At 45.4% G+C, this 18648-nt stretch overlaps 1 protein-coding gene across 1 annotated transcript in view; it reads left to right on the plus strand.

Annotated features, from left to right (window-relative positions):
• Positions 1-8327: 8327 nt before the first annotated feature.
• The window catches only part of LOC115457652 (phospholipid scramblase 2-like), a 32578-nt gene continuing 22257 nt past the window's right edge, over positions 8328-18648 (plus strand). Inside the window, exons 1-2 of the mRNA XM_030187178.1 lie at positions 8328-8680; positions 17371-17543. Of these exons, the coding sequence (XP_030043038.1) occupies positions 17445-17543 (99 nt within the window). The 5' untranslated portion in view covers positions 8328-8680; positions 17371-17444. The remainder of the gene's footprint in view (positions 8681-17370; positions 17544-18648) is intronic.

The raw sequence follows: 18648 nt of genomic DNA on the forward strand, positions 1-18648 counted from the left end.
CACTGAGGGGCTCACCCCACAATAGCCAGGACCCCTGCAAACAGTCACAGAATCTGTGACAAGGCAGAATTGGTGTGTAGAGCCTGAGCTCTTTCATTAAAACTTGGGGGACCATGGGTCAATTTCACCACACAATGGAAAAGGTGCCAGTACTCAGTACCCCCAAGTACCCCCTCAAAAAAAGCCCCGGTAAAAACTGGTAAACATCTCTTGGTAGTTATCAGGTAAAGTCTAGCAGGGGCTCATTCTGGCCAAACTTGTAACTCCAAGGAGTAGGAGGAAAGTGCCAGGCCAAAAGAAAGAAAGAAACAAACAAAATGATGGAAGGTATCCCCAGCACCTGCTCTTCCTCTCCCTGTGAAGATGGTATTTTCTCACATGCCTTTTCATCTTCCTTTCCTTTAGCTTTCTTCCATTACTCTTTTTCCTTTGAAAAATGATTCCTTCTGGCACTTCATTAATACTTGCTAGATGTGTTGTATGTTTGAGTTATATCTCCCCTTTCCAGAGCTGCGAAGGGAGAATAGTGTTTAAGTGGCCGACTTTGACCACACGCCACACCCTAACTCCATCCCTTTCTCACTCCTCACCTATTGCACTGGTCTCGGGTAACCCATCGCAAAACCAGCCCGAGACTGTAACTTTAAGCAGCCTCAGCCTCACGGCTCACACTTCCTGCCTGTTGGTTACATGAGGTCACCAGAAGGAAGTGTTGGCTGTGAGTCTGAAGCTGCTTATGGTCGGGATGCAAGCAGAAAAGAACCTGGGGTTGGGGGGGAGGGAGGCTGCTGTGTACCAAGCCCCATGTCTTCACCTCCACAACTGATACACCTCTAGCTACAAGTTCAGTGTTACCAACACTGCACCCCCATAGCTGCTGCCACCCAACTCCTGAGTCTCCCACATTGGCTGGGGATTTCCTGCTCTTGCATAGGAGCTGATCTTCCAATGTGGGCAACTTGCCTTTCATTCTCTCCATGCTGCACCCCTTGTATTCCCCTTCCTGCCACTCCTGAGACTCCCCCAGAGGTGCTCAGACACAGGGGCATTTTCGAAAGAGAAGGGCGCCTATCTTCCGACATAAATCGGGAGATGGGTGTCCTTCTCTCAGGGTCGCCCAAATTGGCATAATCGAAAGCCGATTTTGGGCATCCTCAACTGCAGTCCATCGCGGGGACGACCAAAGCTCACGGGGGCATGTTGGAGGCGTAGTGAAGGCGGGACTGGGGCATGCTTAAGAGATGGGCATCCTCGGCTGATAAAGGAAAAAAGAAGGGCATCCCTGACGAGCATTTGGTTGACTTGGTCCATTTTTTTTTCACGACCAAGAGGGGCATAATTGAACGGGGATGACCATCTCTAAGGTCGACCTAAATGTTGAGATGGTTGACCTTAGAGATGGTCATCCCCGTTCGATTATGCCCCCTCCACTTGACCCTTTTTTCCTATTTATGACCCTCAGTGTGCCCCCTCGGGGCTAAAGGTTTGCCCACACCTGCCATAAACCTTTCTTGACAATTGCTAGGGGAGGGCACAAGCCCCCTTCTAACTTTGGGGTGCATTTACTAAGCCACGTAGGTGCCCACGCGTTCCAAATTGGATTTACCACCCAGCTACCGCGTGACCCTTGCAGTAATTTCAGAAAATAATTTTTATTTTCTGGCGTTCATCAGCTACACGTGTCAAGCGGCATTTGACGCGCTTAGGTCATTACCGCCTGGTTAACGCGCAAGACCTTACTGCTAAGTCAATGGCTGGCGGTAAGGTCTCGGACCCAAAATAGACGCGCGTCAGTTTTCCTTTTGATGCACGTCCATTTTCGGTCAAAATAAAAGGCATTTTTTACAGGTGTGCTGAAAAATGGATCTGCGTGCGTCCAAAACGCACGCTTACGCTAGCGCAGGCCATTTTTCAGCGCACCTTAGTGAAAGGACCCCTAAGTTCTGTGCGGTAGCTGGGTTCACCTAGACACAGATCTTGACACACACTGGATTGCCATAAGGGCATTTGTAGAAAATGAGACTCGTCCCTTGGAAAGGATTACATCGTTAAAATACAACCTCTAATCTGATTTAATATCAGCACTTATAGACCACTTTTTTCCCCAAAACGAGCCCAGAGCAATTTACAAATTTAAAAATAAAAGCAGTATTTGAATGCCAATGATTAACTCAGCCAAAAAACTTTGATGTAAGTTTTCAAATGTTTACAAAAAGCTAAGAGGATTGCTCTTTAATCAGTATAGGAAGATCATTCCGAATCTGAATCGCTTTATAGGGAAAAGATTGTTCTAGAATTCTCTTGCAGCACACTGACTTGAAAGATGTAAATATTAAGGAATAACGATCTCTTAGCCTGAAGGGAAAGAGACCACTTAACCACCAAGGTGTTAGTATTCTGTAAGTTTTACGTTTTTTGTATCCCACCTAGAATTTTAGATTAGTGGGGGGAGGGGGGGGGTTATAAATTTTAAAATTAAATTAAATGTACACGAATAAGTGGCACCTAATTGTGGCTGCCCAGTTACTGTAATTTACCAAGATACTTTTTTGTTGTTGTTGAAGACTGAATAAAAAAATATAATACATCAAAGTGAAGTTAATTTGTAGAAAAGGGAGAGAGTGTATGCAGATTTGTCCAATACATGGTAGATTTCCTGAAAATATAAATGTTAGTGCTAATAGAGTATCTCAATGTTTAGCAAACCATATCTTAATCTGTGAACTCTATTCATATAGTAACTTATATGGTGATTAAATGGAGGAAAAGCCTCAAATGCTGATAGATACTCCTTTGTCGAGACTCAACCTAAGGGAGCTCTATCTAATCATCACCGGCTGAAAAACCTCCTCGAATTTTATTGGGTGATCCCTATACCAGTGGCGTAGCCAAGGGTGGGCTGGGGTGGGCCCAGGCCCACCCACTTTAGGTTCAGGCCCACCAAGTAGCAGCACACCTATGATGTGGCTGGCAGGGACCCCAAGCCCCATTAGCCAAAAACTCCCAACAACTGTTTGCTGCCGGTGAAAATCTTCTATTTAAAAGTATATGGGGGAGAAGGGATGTTTGAAAGACCATATGGCATGCAGGCAAGAGAGGGAGAAACCAAATCACTTGTAGGACAAGGCGGAGTTCTGCCCACCCACCTTGGGTCCAGGCCCACCCAAACTTGGGTGTCTGGCTACGCCCCTGCCCTATACCACTCAATATTGTAAAAGTGTATGGATCACTTATCTTTCCAGCTGTCCAGTCAATTTAGTCGTCTTCCACAGCCCAACTTCGGCCCGAGTTTCGACTCCTGCTTCAGGGTACCGTGGCGTCTTTTGACTGATAACGATCGGTGCTGGAATATTGAGTGTTATAGGGATCACCCAATAAAATTCGAGGAGGTTTTTCGGCCGGTGGTGATTAGATAGAGCTCCCTTAGGTTGAGTCTCGACAAAGGAGTATCTATCTGAATTTGAGGCTTTTCCTCCATTTAATCACCACGTAAGTTGCTATATGAATAGAGTTCACAGATTAAGATTTCCTGAAAACTCCGCTGGCTTGATGTGGCCCCAGGACTGAGTTGGGAACTTCACAGGAGGGACCCTACATACCTGCAAGCAAAGCCGTATTTGTTGAATTAAATATGCATTAATATCTTAGCGTTTGAAATACTGATGGTCCTTACTGAAATCAAATGAACTTAGAAGTGATGTTGACCTCCCTAACTTGGTGATGTACTGTATTTATTGTTTGTGTACTTTGCATATTTTATACTAGAGTTATTTCTTTATTTTTTTATCTTGTAAATAATGTCAGTTAACATAACAATAAATGTGAGCTGTAATGTACAAATTTAAGAAAACCAAGACACATAAAATGTGTGGACTGTTTTTGATGTTCAGGCCTAGCAGTTGGGCCTGTGATGTTGACCTCCTTAGCTTGGCGATAGGGTTACCATATTTTGTCCCCCCAAAAGGAGGACACATGCCCCGCCCCCACCACACATCCCACCCCACCCCTATCACACCATGCCACGCCCCCTTTTACGCCCTCACTCCGCCCCCTGTCACATTTCCCTGCCCCCCTGTCACACACCCTGTCACTCCCTCTCCCCTTACCTTCCTACTGTCCTGGTGGTGGTCTAGTGACCTCTTCGGGGCAGGAAAGAGCCCCCCTCTTTCCTGCCCGGAGCGCTGCCCTGCATGTATCCTTCCTGTTGGTGATCTCGGCGCCCATTCAAAATGGCCGCCGAGAGTTGAAGTCTCACGAGGTCACTTCAACGCTCAGCGGCCATTTTGAATCGGCACCGAGGATCAGCAACAGGAAGGCTGTATGCAGGGCAGCGCTCTGGGCAGGAAAGAGGGGGCTCTTTCCTGCCCCGAAGGTGGAAGAGGTCACTAGACCACCAGGGCAGTAGTAAGTAAGGGGAGGGGAGGCTAGCAATCTGCCCGTTTGTCCAGATTTCTGGACAAACGGGCAGATTGGCAAAACCTGCCCAGTTGCCCGGACATGACCTTAAAAAGAGGACATGTCCGGGTAAATCCGGACATATGGTAACCCTAATTTATTGTATTTATTCTTTGTGTACTTTATATGTTTTGTACTATTATTTTTTATCTTGTAAATAATGTCGGTTAACAACAAAAAACATGCACTATAATTTACGAATTTAAGAAAACCAAGACAATTAAAATGCGTGGACTGTTTTCACCATCGCTTACGACTCATTATTTCTTGATGTTCAGGCCTAGCAGTTGGGCCTGGGTCAATAACTGAAAATCTCAGGACAGAGACCAGGAAAGAGACAGAGTGAGATCTAGAAGGCCAAACAGTGGCCAATAGGGTTAAAAGGGGAGGTGAAGGAGGCTATTAAGAGACAAAAAAAGCATCTTTAAAATAAAAGGGAGGCATATCCTGAGGAGAAAAGGAAAAACCATAGGGCCTGATAGTCAAAGGATTTAACGCTTCAAACGTTGGGGCCCTTTAACTAACCTGCCTTAGATGCTGACGTGTAGCTAACACAGGATGCACAGAAGCATCCGAATCACTGCTGAAGCAAAAGATAAGGGGCCGTTTAACTAAGCACGGTAGGGCTAACGTGGGTGGAATGCGCCAAATCAACAGTACCGCAGGGGTAGCACGGGCGCCCAGCGGTAATTCTGAAGTTGCGTGCGCGGTTTCCTGCAGTAGAAAATACATCTTTGACGCTAGGCGCCGAAACACGGCCCGTGTCGGGTCCATTTTGGAATATCAACAGTTGTGAATAAAGAATTGTGTCCCATTTTCCTTAGGCCCTTGGTGCTTCTGTGACTCTTTTTTAATATATTCGTGAGAAACTTTGCTGAAGGGTTAGTAGGAAAAGTTTGTCCTGTTGGGGGTCCAGGGGGCTGATAAGTAGAAAGATGCGTGTAGATTGGCCTGCGGTGTGACAGAAAGTACCTGGAATAGGGAAAGAGAGCCAGGGTGGGGAGAAGGAAGAAGATTGAAGATTTAGGATCAAAGAAGCTACCCATAAATCTAAGAATACAGTTTAAGATTCTATCTTTGACCCATAAGGCACTACATACTGGCCTCCCTGAATATCTAGCCAGTCTTACGATCCTGTATACCCCTTCTCATACGGTTAAGATCACTAAGGTCCACTTTTTACAAAGTCACAGTGGCCCATTCACCAGTCACTTTGAATGGGTTGTATGCGCATTGCCATATGGCTTTGTAAAATAAATGATCATAGCCTGGTCCTCCCAAACCCACATCAAGCATGCTAGGTCTCTACACCAGTGGCGTAGCCAAGGGTGGGCTGGGGTGGGCCCAGGCCCACCAAGTAGCAACACACCTATAATGTGGCTGGCAGGGACCCCAAGCCCCACCAGCCAAAAACTCCCAACAACGTTTTGCTGCCGGTGAAAATCTGCTATTAAAATGGTATACAGGGGAGAGGGGATGTTGGAAAGACCATATGGCATGCAGGCGAGAGAGGGAGAAACCAAATCCCTTGTAGGACAAGGCGGAGTGCTGTCCACCCACCTTGGGTCCAGGCCCACCCAAACTTGGGTGTCTGGCTACGCCCCTGCTCCACACGAAAGAGTGCATTTTATTTTTTTTTGTCCCCTTTCTTGTGAAAAAATTTTCCATCGGAATTAAGGTCAGAATCGCCTTTTATTAATTTCAAGAAAGCGTTGAAATCGCATCTTTATTTTAATAGCTTTTGACTGCCCCCTTGTACAAAGCCGCGGGTGTGGTAATGTGCTGCTTTGTAGGGGGGTGAGTTAGTTGACAATACAGATGATGTAACTGACAGGCAGACTCTTTTTCTAAAGTTGCGAATGACTTGGTTGTATGGTTGTGATTTACTGCCCTAGTTTCACAATGGAGTTCTGTTTTATTTTTTATTTTATTTCATGGCGGTTACGTATTGTGCTATTATGCATCGCCTTGAACTGTTGTGCAACCGAGGCGATTTTAGCAAATCTCCAAATAAACAGAAATCCACTCATTTCCAGCCCCGAGGCTGAGCAAGGCACAGGTTAGGGTTATCATATTTGCAGAGAGACAAAAAAAGAGGGCAGAAAAAATAAAAATGGTTGCTACCTTTGCTAAATAAATATTTAATTATAGCTTTTAGTTAACGAACACACATCAAACACTGACTTACTTACGGTACAGCAGCAGACAATCTTCTTTTCATAAACTTCGGGATTTGAGTTTGACCAAGTCTGAGCCTAAGTGTACTTATCGGAAGAGCGCATATCCCTCAACAACTTTTGAGGTACGTGTGAAAGTCTTTGCATGACATACGTTTAACCCATTAGTGCCCAATGTTGGGAGCTTATTATGGGAACATTGGGCACTAATGGGTTAAAGTTGTGCTGCACAAACAAAATTCCTTTAACAAATTCAACCAGCAGGGGAGCAGAGAGGGGATCAACAATGCCTTTCTCTCTCTTTAGCACCCCCATTGCAGTGGCGTAGCTACAGGTGGGCCTGGGTGGGCACAGGCCCACCCAGCGGCAGCACCACACTGCTCTCCCCCCTCTTTTCTCAGCGGCATCCCGGCAACTGCGCTTCTGTCTCTGAACCCCATCCTTCCCCGGGGTACCATACAGGCATCTTTGGCACCTGCAGTGATTCATTCTTGCTGCTTGCACCAGCCCCCGCAGGCTTCCATCGGCCATGTCCTGTCAGACAGGAAACAGGCAATGACATCAGTGAGGGCGGGACTCTGGCACGCAGCAGATGGAAGCCTGCAGGGTGAGAATGAATCGCTGTCGGCGCCAAGGATGCCTGTATGGTACACCGGGAAAGGATGGAGTTCGGAGACAGAACCACAGATACTTGGATGTCAAGAAGAGGAGGGGAGATGTGGGGCAGGTGACAAAAAATCTGTATTTTTAAAAATATCTCCAGAAGATATTGTGTGGGTGGGGGTGAAAGGGCCCAACCAAGTTACCTCTGGGCCCATCCAAAATACTGAGGCATCCTTTTACTAAGGTGCGCTGAAAAATGGCTTGTGGTAATGGAGATGTGGGTTTTGGGCGCGCGCTGATCCATTTTTCACCGTGCCTGTAAAAAAAAAAAGGCTTTTAAAAATTTTTGCCGAAAATGGACATGCGGCAAAATCAAAATTGCTGCATGTCCATTTCGGGTCTGTGACCTTAAAGCCAGCCATTGATCTAGCAGTAAAGTCTCACGTGGTAACCAGGCGGTAATGACCTATGCACGTCAAATGCCTCTTGGCGCGTGGCCAATACGTGTGTCCAAAAATAAAACTTATTTTTTTTTGGGCCGTGTGCCAAAAGTGAAATTACTGCAACAGCCACATGATGGTTGGGTGGTAACTTCATTTTGGTCAATGTTGCCAGGGCTGTGGGTTTCCAGCCCAATTGGGCTACTTCCTGTGACCTGCTGTGGCTTTTTCACACTGTGTGTGGGTTGTGGGGTTTTTTTTGCCTGCTGGTTTTCTGTGGCTGTAATAATGATAATGATGTCATTCACATGGTTTTCATTTTTTCCCATATGCAATACTGATTTTGGTGCATGGCTTACTAAAGGGGGAAGGGAAATGGGACTTGATATACCGCCTTTCTGAGGTTTTTTGCAACTACATTCAAAGCGGTTTACATATATTCAGGTACTTATTTTGTACCAGGGGCAATGGAGGGTTAAGTGACTTGCCCAGAGTGATAAGGAGCTGCAGTGGGACTCAAACTCAGTTCCCCAGGATCAAAGTCCACTGCACTAACCATTAGGCTACTCCTCCACTCCCCTGAGTCTGGCTACGCCTCTCTGCCCCATTTACTGATACGCCACAGATGCTTCAGCTTTTAGTACCTCCGGTTGCAACGTTTATGACTGTAATTTCTTGCTCTCAGCTGCCCTGAACTTCCTCGTCAGGGGGCCGCTTCCGTTCAACGTCAAACGCTGCTCGGCAAGCTGGTGGCACCGAGCCAGGACCAGAGACATTTTCCATAAACAAGGAAAGCTTTCCCTGCCCCCTGTACTAGAGTCCAGTCCACCCATTTACTGCCCCGCCTCCATGAATTGCAACAGAAAGCAAGAGAGAGAGCAGAAGGACCTAGTTCTCAGAAGGGTGTGAGACAGCGTTAAAAGCCAGGAAGAGACTCACTGGACCAGCTTTCAGAAACTACAGGTAGCCAGGATAAAGGACCTTTTGCCTCAGGACTGAGTCAAGGTAAGAAAAGCCTTAAGCCCTACTTAGTGGATTGTAACTTTACTAAGCCACACTGTTTTAGGATATCACAATTATTGTGACCTAGGAAAAGCACCACATAATTGAAATATTTTGTCTTCCGAGGCTGGGGGGGGGGGGGGGGTTGTGCATAATGGAAAAGAGGGTTAATACCCCCCCCCCCCCCCCCCCACACACACACACACACACACCCTCCCACGCTTTACAGTGACAACATAACGGAAAATAATTTTGCTTTCAAAATACTTTTGCACACTTTTTTTTTTAGGCTGGCTCCCAAAGGGGTTCGGGTAAAAAGTGGATCCCGCTGATCCAAGGGTTGCATGGGGGCTACGGTATCCAGATGCAGCACAGATGCATTCATGTTGTGCTCTCTGGCTGATCTTTACTAAACTCGGGGGAGAAATAAGAAGCAGGCCTAGCTTAGCCATTAGGCAGACTTGGTGGCTACGGCTGCAACTTGCAAAGCAAAATAATTTGATCCTGGGAGCCTCGTAAGCTGAAAGAACCATTTGCACTTAGGTCTACCCATAAGAGCTAACTTTTCAAAATTATTGGGGGTGCTAAGCCCAATGGAAATAACTCCTCCCTGGACACATACAAGGAATTTGCTCAATATTGGGGGTGCGCAAGCACCCACAGAGTCGGCTCCTATGGGTCTACCCACAGGATTTTATATTTTAAATATAAACAGAAATAAAACAGAACAGAGAAAAGAAAATAAGATGACGCCTATCTTTTTTATTGGACTAACAATACATTTTTTGATTATTTGTTTATTAGGATTTATTTACCGCCTTTTAGCTTTCCAAGGCAACCTTTCTTCTTCAGAAATAAGCAAATGTTGACAAATATCAGAATATATAAGTGAAACACCAAAACATTCCCATGACAGTCTCGCAGGAAGAGGGTGGGGTGGGTTAGGTGAGAAACAGGGAGAGCTGAGTGGCAGAGAGACTGGACCAGATGGATGACTGATAAAAGGGTGATAAAGCAGTAGAATTTTTATGTTTTTTTTTGTTAATTATTATTTAAATTTTAATATATACATCAAGAAAATCCTTGAAGCACATCAGGCATGAATATACAGAAAGAAAAATTAAACACAATATAATGTATAATTAATATAATCTACAATGCCATACTTTGTATTGTTATTTGAATATTTTTACTACTGTAATTGCCTGTTGATCATGTTTGATTTACATATAGTAACATAGCAGATGACGGCAGAAAAAGACCTGCACGGTCCACAGTCTGCCCAACAAGATAAACTCACATGTGCTACTTTTTGTGTATACCCTACTTTGATTTGTACCTGTCCTTTTCAGGGCACAGACCGTATAAGTCTGCCCAGCACTATCCCCGCCTCCCAACCTACCAGTCCCACCTCCCACCACCGGCTCTGGCACAGACCGTATGTCTGCCCAGCACTATCCCTGCCTCCCACCACCGGTTCTGGCACAGACCGTATAAGTCTGCCCAGCACTATCCCCGCCTCCCAACCACCGGCTCTGGCACAGACTGTATAAGTCTGCCCAGTGCTATCCCCACCTCCCAACCACCAGCCCCGCCTCCCACCAAAAAGGCGGTAAATAAAGCCTAATAAATAAGTAATCAGCTAAGTAGACCACACACTTGAAGGAGAAAAGCCAATACAAATACCAGAGGAAGCTGCTCAAAAATGGTGAAAAATGAACTGTATCAGAGCTGCCAGGGGGTCCCGATCTTTGAGGGGGAGATTTTAGTACATGCCCAGCCACGCCCATTCTGTCTTGGCCCCGCCCACTCTACCTTGTGTCATCTTGAATTTCTTTTGATGTAGGCATAGGAAAAAAAAAGATTTTAAGTGCTCCCAGGTTTCAACCCAATTCATGTTTAATTATGGCATATAAATTATATAAATAACTAGAAACTCTGAATGTTGAACACCTGATTCTCATAACATGATGTCTGTTTTAGAGGCTGTTTACCTTGAGGAAAAAAAAAATCTCTGCACCAATATGACAGTGCTAGGGTGTCCCTATAACCAGCTCCTCCAAATGATACACTGATTACACTTTCTAACAAATTACTACTCTACCTATGAAAAGTTATGCCCTTATTATACATCCTTTGAGTACATATGTATACTGCACAAGCCAGCAATTTTGAAAATATAAGTGAGATAAATAAAAAAAATGCTACCAACAATATAAAAATGACAACCGTGGATGCAGCAGGCTCGGAGGTTACAATTTTGCTTACTTTGTTGAAGGAGAAATGGAGACCAGTTGGCTTCAACTTTTCATCCGATCCCTACGGTCTCCCTCCACCACGATGCAGCCTGTGCTCTGTGCAGCAACCAGCCAACCACGTCCACGACAAAGAAAAAAAAAAACAAACGCACGCGGGGGCCGCAGCAGCCTTCAGGCATGCGCTGTCGGCTCTGCTGGTCCTCTGCCCCCGCTGACGTCAACTTCGAGTTCCGGGGGCAGAGGACCGGAACTGTCTGCACATGCCTGAAGGCAGTGCTTCGGCTCCGCGTTTGCTTTTTTTTGTGTTTGTTTTTCCGCCGGGTAAGAGAAACCGATGACATCTCAGTGGGAGACTTTCCCGCTTTGGCGGGAGACTCCCGCTGAATGCGGGAGACTTGGCAGGTCTGTTGTATGGAAACATAGTATAAGGGCTGAGAGATTGACAGTGAAACCCATCTACCGTCCAAGGAAAATTGTAATTGAGAGGGTTTACGTTGATCTAGGAGTAGAGGAGTGTGGTAGCCGTGTTAGTCAACTCTTAAGGTTATCAATAGAAATCAAACAAAATAAAACATGGAAAAGAAAATAAGATGATACCTTTTATATTGGACATAACTTAATACATTTCTTGATTAGCTTTCGAAGGTTGCCCTTCTTCCTCAGATCGGAAATAAGCAAATGTGCTAGCTGACAGTGTATATATAAGTGAAAACATTCAAGCATTACTATGACAGTCTGACAGGATGGGAGGATGGGGGTGGGTAGGAAGTATGCATGGGGACATCAAAGCATATTATTGATATTCTAACAGGATGGGTGTGGATAGGTGAGGGGTGGGGTGATCAACAGAGACATACAGCTTTATGGTTTAAAATGGGCTAGGAACCCCAGATCCTTGATCTAGGAAAAACAAACAGCTACAAGGAAACCTTCATTGAAACCTAGCTTCCAGGGAAATTACATGTGGCTTTAGTGCTAGAGACTTCTTCCTGTGTACTTGAGTCCACTAAGATATATCGGGGAAATATAGAAATTTTACCTTGTAGAAACATGGGGTGTGAAATCCTAAAAAGAGGTTTCAAAATGGCCTCTTTATCCGGTAGGAAAACAAATGTCACCAGAAGTGTAGATCTAGAAACCACTTCTTCCATGGAGGTTTCAAGAATTTGAGCAACTTTTAAACTATCGGAGGATACATCCACAACAGAATTAACATCTGGGGAAGGTAATAAATCCCATGAGGAGGTGGACAAGCAGTTTCAGAATATTTAAATTTCTCCTTCAAAGACCTGTAAAATAGATCTTTAGGGGATACAGTCATAAGTCTAGGAAAGTTAAGTAAACGCAAATTTAAATGTCTCGCGTAGTTATCATAATTCTCCAGTCTTTGATGAACCAACATTTTCTCCTGAGCCATAGTAACTTGTGGGACTGCTGAACTTGAGACTTTCAAGACATCCTCACATTTATCAGTTCTTTGTAAATGTTCATTAAATAAGGTTGATGTCAGGGCCGGTCCTAGGGTCTCTGGTGCCCACCCCCCCCCCCCCCACCCCCCCGCGGGGCCATTACCTGGCTTAAAGAACTTGATTGAGAAGATTCTTCTCTTCTGCTCTGCCAAGTGAGTCCCGACTGGTGGCGTGGGCCGTGTACGGCAGGGGTGGATGAGGAGTGCACTAGCCAGTGCAGGAAAGGCCAGGGCAGGGGCGGAAGCCTAAGCAGTGAGCCAGGCAGTCAGCTGGGAGCCTCAGCGCCTGGGATGGAGGAGTGAGCTGGCAGGAGGAGGACACGAGATGGTTAGGCAGTTAGGCTACTCACTTGCCGCAACCGCAAGGCGCACTGGCGCGCACGCAGGGTGCCGCAGGGGGAGGAGGCGTCGTCTCGTGATGTCGGGAGCGGAGGAGCCGCTGGCCAGGCTGGAAGGAGACAAGCAGTGCCACAGAGGTGTAAAGCACGCGCACCACCGCTTGCAGCGTTATGGCGGGACCTGGAAGTGGGAAGGCCGTTGAACAGCTGGGCAGGCCGCGGGAGCCGGCGCCCTTGAAGGCAGGCGCCCTCCGGTGCTTACCCCGCTTACTGGGTTGGACCGGCCCTGGTTGATGTTCCAGCACATACCAAGTAAAGGGATTCCAGTGCTGACCATATAGCTTCCAATGTCACCTCACCACTGACCCATCGAATAACCTATAAGATATTGCTCCTTGTATACAAATGTAACCCGGTGGGTTATATTTATTTATTTATTTTACCTGGGCTCCCAGAGATTGTTGGTGGTCAGTGCTGTGACTCCAGAAGCAGTTCTGGACTTCCTGCATGGAGCTGCGCTGTCTGCGGCTTGCCCCAATGCTCTGTTTGAGAAAAGTCTGTAAATGTATTTAAATGTGTGTTTAAAAATACACTGTATGTATAGTTTGATGGCACCAATGATTGTGGGATGTTTTGATCTGATGGTATATAAATTTTATGGGGTTTTGTCTGAAAGTACAGCTTTTCTATTATTTCCTATGGAAAGTTATTTTCCAAAATGGAGATTGTGAAAAAAATGTTAATTACTGTCCATGAGGCAAACACCCTGTGTTCTGACACCTTATTGGCCAGCAGAGGTCAGCTGGTGATTCAGAGACCCAGTGTCCCCCCAAACGACGAGCGACTTACCCAACGTCGCTTCGGCGAACTGGCGGGCGTGGCACCACTGAGTAAAAGCAACAAGCTGGCACGCTCGTCTCTGTCCGCTTCCCTGCCCTCTCAGCATCCCGCCCGAAAGGAAATGACCTCAGAGGAAGGCGGGACACAGACTCAGAGAGGGCAGGGAAGCGGACGGAGACGAGCGTGCCTGCTTGCTGCTTTTACAACCTCCGCTCGCTCGCCGACCCGCCTATTCGCCACTGAGAAATGCTGGCTCCTCGCTCCTGTCTAGTCCACTGGAAGGTAGGAAGCCATTTGGTAAATCTCTGCATCCACTCCCCCGTGCAGCCGTCGCCGTTCACTCAAACCTGTGAGCTGCTGCATCCACGTGTTCTTTATGGGAGACAGATGCTGGGAAGGGGGAGGGGTGGAGACGCTGGATAGAATGGGGAAGGGGATGGAAAGAAACATATTAGCATATTCATTTGCATATATATATGCAAATGAATATGCTAATATGCTCTGCCCCATCCTTTGCCCCCCCCCCCCCCCCCCCCCCCCCAAATGAAACAGTCAAACTACGCCCATGCCAGTGTTTAGTGCTGAAACACTGGCTGGATGCAGGTGAAGAGTGCTGAAGGTGATTTGAACAAGAGAAAGAAAGAACTAAACTGTTTTTTTTTTTGTTTTTGTTTGTGTGCTATTTAAAAGTTTTACAGTTAAGACTGGTAGAGAGACCATGATTGTGTAAAACAAATTTGTGCAAGTATCCCAGTTAAGCCACTAGGAAAACTGGTCTCCAAGCTTAAGGTTGGGCTTGCAGTATGTGTGTTCACATGCTGGTGCACTAGAGTGGAGGATTGCATGAATTTGAGAGAGGCAAAGATGCTGAGAGCTGTGTGACTGCAAGATCCAATGAAGAGTGCCCTTCCTTAGTTAGGGAACTCAGTACAAGAACAGAGAAACTATTTAAGGTTATACAATTATTATTTATTTTTGTTAGTTAGCAAGCCACAGTTATCCCTGAATCCCAGCTAGTGCTGTTCCTGCTGTTAGGAAGGAAGGTTTTTTTTTTTTTGTTGATTTCATTTAAAGCATGAGGCAGTAGGTTCAAGATCCTGAGCTCCAACATACAAGGGGGAAGAACAAAGAAGGGCCAAAGATAAGTCTTCACTCCTATGCAAAAGGACATTGCAAAAGGGCACTGAAAGGTCATAGTTTAATCTGATTTACCTGTTGTAGAGACTGAATCTGGGTGTTCACACCTGAAAGACAAAGTCGTTCAAAATAATTGATTCTTGAGACACACAATATAAAGGGAATTTATAGATTGAGAGAGAATAAATAAAATACTTTGATTAATACTTGTCTGTTGGTTTCACTGTTGTTCTACTGCTGCACCTGTAAGAAGAAAATTATGTTATTAGTTTTATGTATAAATGTATTTTTATGTTACAAAAGAACCTAAATGTGTTAAGAACATAATTTTTCCCATACCCCAAATTGGGTTTAAATAAACAACTAGTAACTTACCATCTGTCTGGTTACTGGGTCTTAAAATCCTTTTAGTTTTCTTTCCCTTTCATGGTCTAGGACAGTGATGGCGAACCTATGGCACGCGTGCCAGAGAAGGCACGCAGAGCCCTCGCTGTTGGCGCGCCGGCCGGCGCCTCGGCCAGTTCCAGTCCTCAGTCCCACCCACCCGGCCTCCATCCCTCCCTCCGAGCACGAAATTTAAAAGTCTTCCCTTGTCGGAGTTAGGCGGCGTCAGCAGTAGCCGCAAAAAGCGTGCTGCTGGCTCGGCGCACCTCCTTCAGCCTTCTGTCTCTCAAGCTCTGGTCCCGCCCTAACAGGAAATGGCCAACAGGGTTGGCACGGCCCTGGTGCTGGGTAGACTTCTACGGTCTGTTCCCTGATTGTGGCTGGACAGATTTGGATGGACTGGAGTGGAGTTTCAATGACAGCTTGAGTAGTTGGGAAATCAGGCCAGTGCCGAGCAGACTTCTATGGTCTGTGCCCTGAAAATAGCAAGAACCGTATCACATCATACCTTATGCTATGAGTTGATCTTGTTGGGCAGACTGGATGGATCATACGGGTCTTTGTCTGCCATCATCTACTATCTTACTAACAGTAGGAATGTGGGTGGCAGACTTCATCAACCCTGACGGTAGGACCATGGGCGGTAGGCTCCTTACCTTAGAGTGAACATTTTTTGTAGGCGGTCACAAATATGGTACAAATTTACTTTTGTACACAGGTTGGCTGGTGGCCTCTAGGGTTTCCTGGATCTTTGAGTGTCTGGCATATACAAATTGTTAAGATTAGTTGGTCAAAGGCAGCCTGTGATAATTTAATAAGTGTCTTTCAGCCCTGGGTTAATTGTCCTCTTAGCACATTGGTCCTGATTATATCTGGGAGCGCTTCCATCGAGTCATCAAGCTTATAATGAGAAGATTTCGAGCTCTGATCTTCTCTGTATTTTTATGTGGATCTTGAAGGAAAGCATGCAGTCCAGGGTCACTCAACAGATCAAATAAAACAAGGGTGTGATCTTTTAAGATGCACCCCTTCCTCTGGTAGGAAGTTTGTCATTCGAGAGTTGAAAATCTGTAACATTTTGCTGGTTATAGCTACAGCACTAGTTCAGTTCAAAAGTAATTTGGCACATCTTTAGATGAAAAATATCTATACATTCTGATGAGTTTGACAATACAACCACATACTAGGGGAGAGTGATGTGCCAATCGTCCTCAGCCAATTATCAACTTTTGGGGGTCCAGAAGAAATTTCTTTCATGACTGTAGAACTGGCTACACCCACATAGAGAGATTTTAAGTCTTGCTGGCAAGAGAGCTATTAGGCAGTCGGGGGGAAAAGTTGGTATTGATGGGTCTCTAGACTTTTTTTTGAACCTGTGCATTGCGTGAGTCAGATCTAATGAGTATCTTTCCTGTAGCAATAAAATGGTATACATGTCCACCTACACAAGCCAGTTGGCTAGGCTGTAATGCAGCAGATGTAGGCTGCAAAGAAAACCTACTACGATCATTGCAGACCGTCCAAAACACAGCAGCGAGATTGATATTCAAAAAGTCGAAATATGATAGAGCAACCTGTCCAGCAATAATTTTGACCTCCCGCAATCCTGACACACCCCACTACTTAAAATGCTACATTGGCTCCCGATCAAGGTCAGACTATTTTTGAAAACCAACACAATCGTCTTCAGAATACTGTTCGGCATGTCACCGGACTACATGCTAGACCTGATCAAACTATCACCAAGAAATGCAAACCCAGGAATCTGAGGTTACCTACTGCTTCACGTTCCCAACTGCAAAAACATACTATACAAGTCCACCTACACGGCGGGATTTAGCTGCCTGGGCTCGAAATGCTGGAACTCAATTCCCATAGTCATAAGAAGCATCACGAACTACCTCTAGTTCAGAAAAGACCTAAAGACCTACCTCTTCAGGAAATTCTGAGTGAAATACGCACTAATCATTCTGGAACAACAGTACACAACACAACCTCGAACTGTAACGCATCTTTTCATTTAAGAAATGAAGTAAGACATATCTTCTCAAGAAACCCGATGACTATTCTGTACACACTAATAGTTACCTCGCCAATCGCTGTAAATGTAACTGAATCAATGTAATCTCTAACAGCTGTTCAATATAAGCTCCGTTAAACCGAAGTTCATTTTTGGATAATTGTGGGTTACAAGTATGAATGAATAAATAACAAATAAATCTGGGGAAACCCCTGACTGGTCATCACTTTCTACTGCTTTAATTCTAGTTTCCGAGACTCTGCATCCCTTCCGCCTTCCTTCCCTACCTGAAGCTTTTGGAGTGTCACCATCCAAGTCCCAGATGTCTCAGCAGCAGCCCCCTGCCTTGGCTGCAGACAGCATTGTGCCAACCATTCCTCCAGTCCATGGTGTACCTCCAGGCCTGGAGTACCTGATGCAGGTAATGTACTGGTTCGGTATCCACAGGGTTAAGGTTAGCACTGGTTCCTCTTATCAGCTGCAAGTTAGACAATCTGGGGGTAATTGAAGTTAAACGAATATGAAAATAGTGTAAGCGCATACTTTTTTCCTGTGCTGGTAGTGATACCAGCAAAATTTAGAAGCAAAACTATGCACATAACTTGCATTTTGAAAATGACCCCAGGATACTCTACACTTACATTTCTACTTGCTGTTTACCACTCACACATTTTTGGGATTATTTTACACAGATCTACATGTATTTTTAAAATGGGTGCATAAGTGCAAAAGCCCTTCTCAAATGAACAGGTCCCTGCTCTGCTCAAGTCCTGTAAGCTTACATGGGTACAGGCTTGATGTGCATAACTTCATGTGTCTATCCTGTGTACACTTTCCACACGGAACTGTTTTTCAAATTACCCTTCCTTCATCTAATTTCTGGGGCACCTCCTGAAATAGAGGGAGTCAGATAACCCTGAATCATTAGATACAGGCTGAACTGCCGGTCTTGGTTTTGCTTTCTTGCAACTTGCTTGTTGTTTGTTTATTTATTGATTAGGATTTATTTACCGCCTTTTTGAAGGAATTCACTCAATGGCAATGTACAACAAGAATAAGTTAAACATAAGCAATAGACAATTACAGCAGTAAAAATATTCAAATAACAATACAAAGTATGACAAAGAGGGGCATTTTCGAAAGGGACATCCAAGTTGCGATTTGGACGTCCTTGCAAAACGTCCAAATCCAGGAGCGGGGAAACCCATATTTTCGAAACAAGATGGACGTCCCATCTTTCGTTTCAAAAATACCGTCGGAGACGTCCAAATCCTTAAATTTTGCCGTCACTAGACATGGACGTTTCTGATTTTCAGTGATATTCGAAACCAAAGATGTCCATGTCAAAAACGACCAACTGCAAGCCATTTGGTCGTGGGAGGAGCCAGCGTTTGTAGTGCACTGATCCCCCTGACATGCCAGGACACCAACCGGGCACCCTAGGGGGCACTGCAGTGGACTTCAAAAATAGCTCCCAGGTGCATAGCTCCCTTACCTTGTGTGCTGAGCCCCCCAAAACCACCCCA

This window comes from Microcaecilia unicolor, chromosome 14 (assembly GCF_901765095.1).
Source record: "Microcaecilia unicolor chromosome 14, aMicUni1.1, whole genome shotgun sequence".
NCBI classification, from domain to species: domain Eukaryota; kingdom Metazoa; phylum Chordata; class Amphibia; order Gymnophiona; family Siphonopidae; genus Microcaecilia; species Microcaecilia unicolor.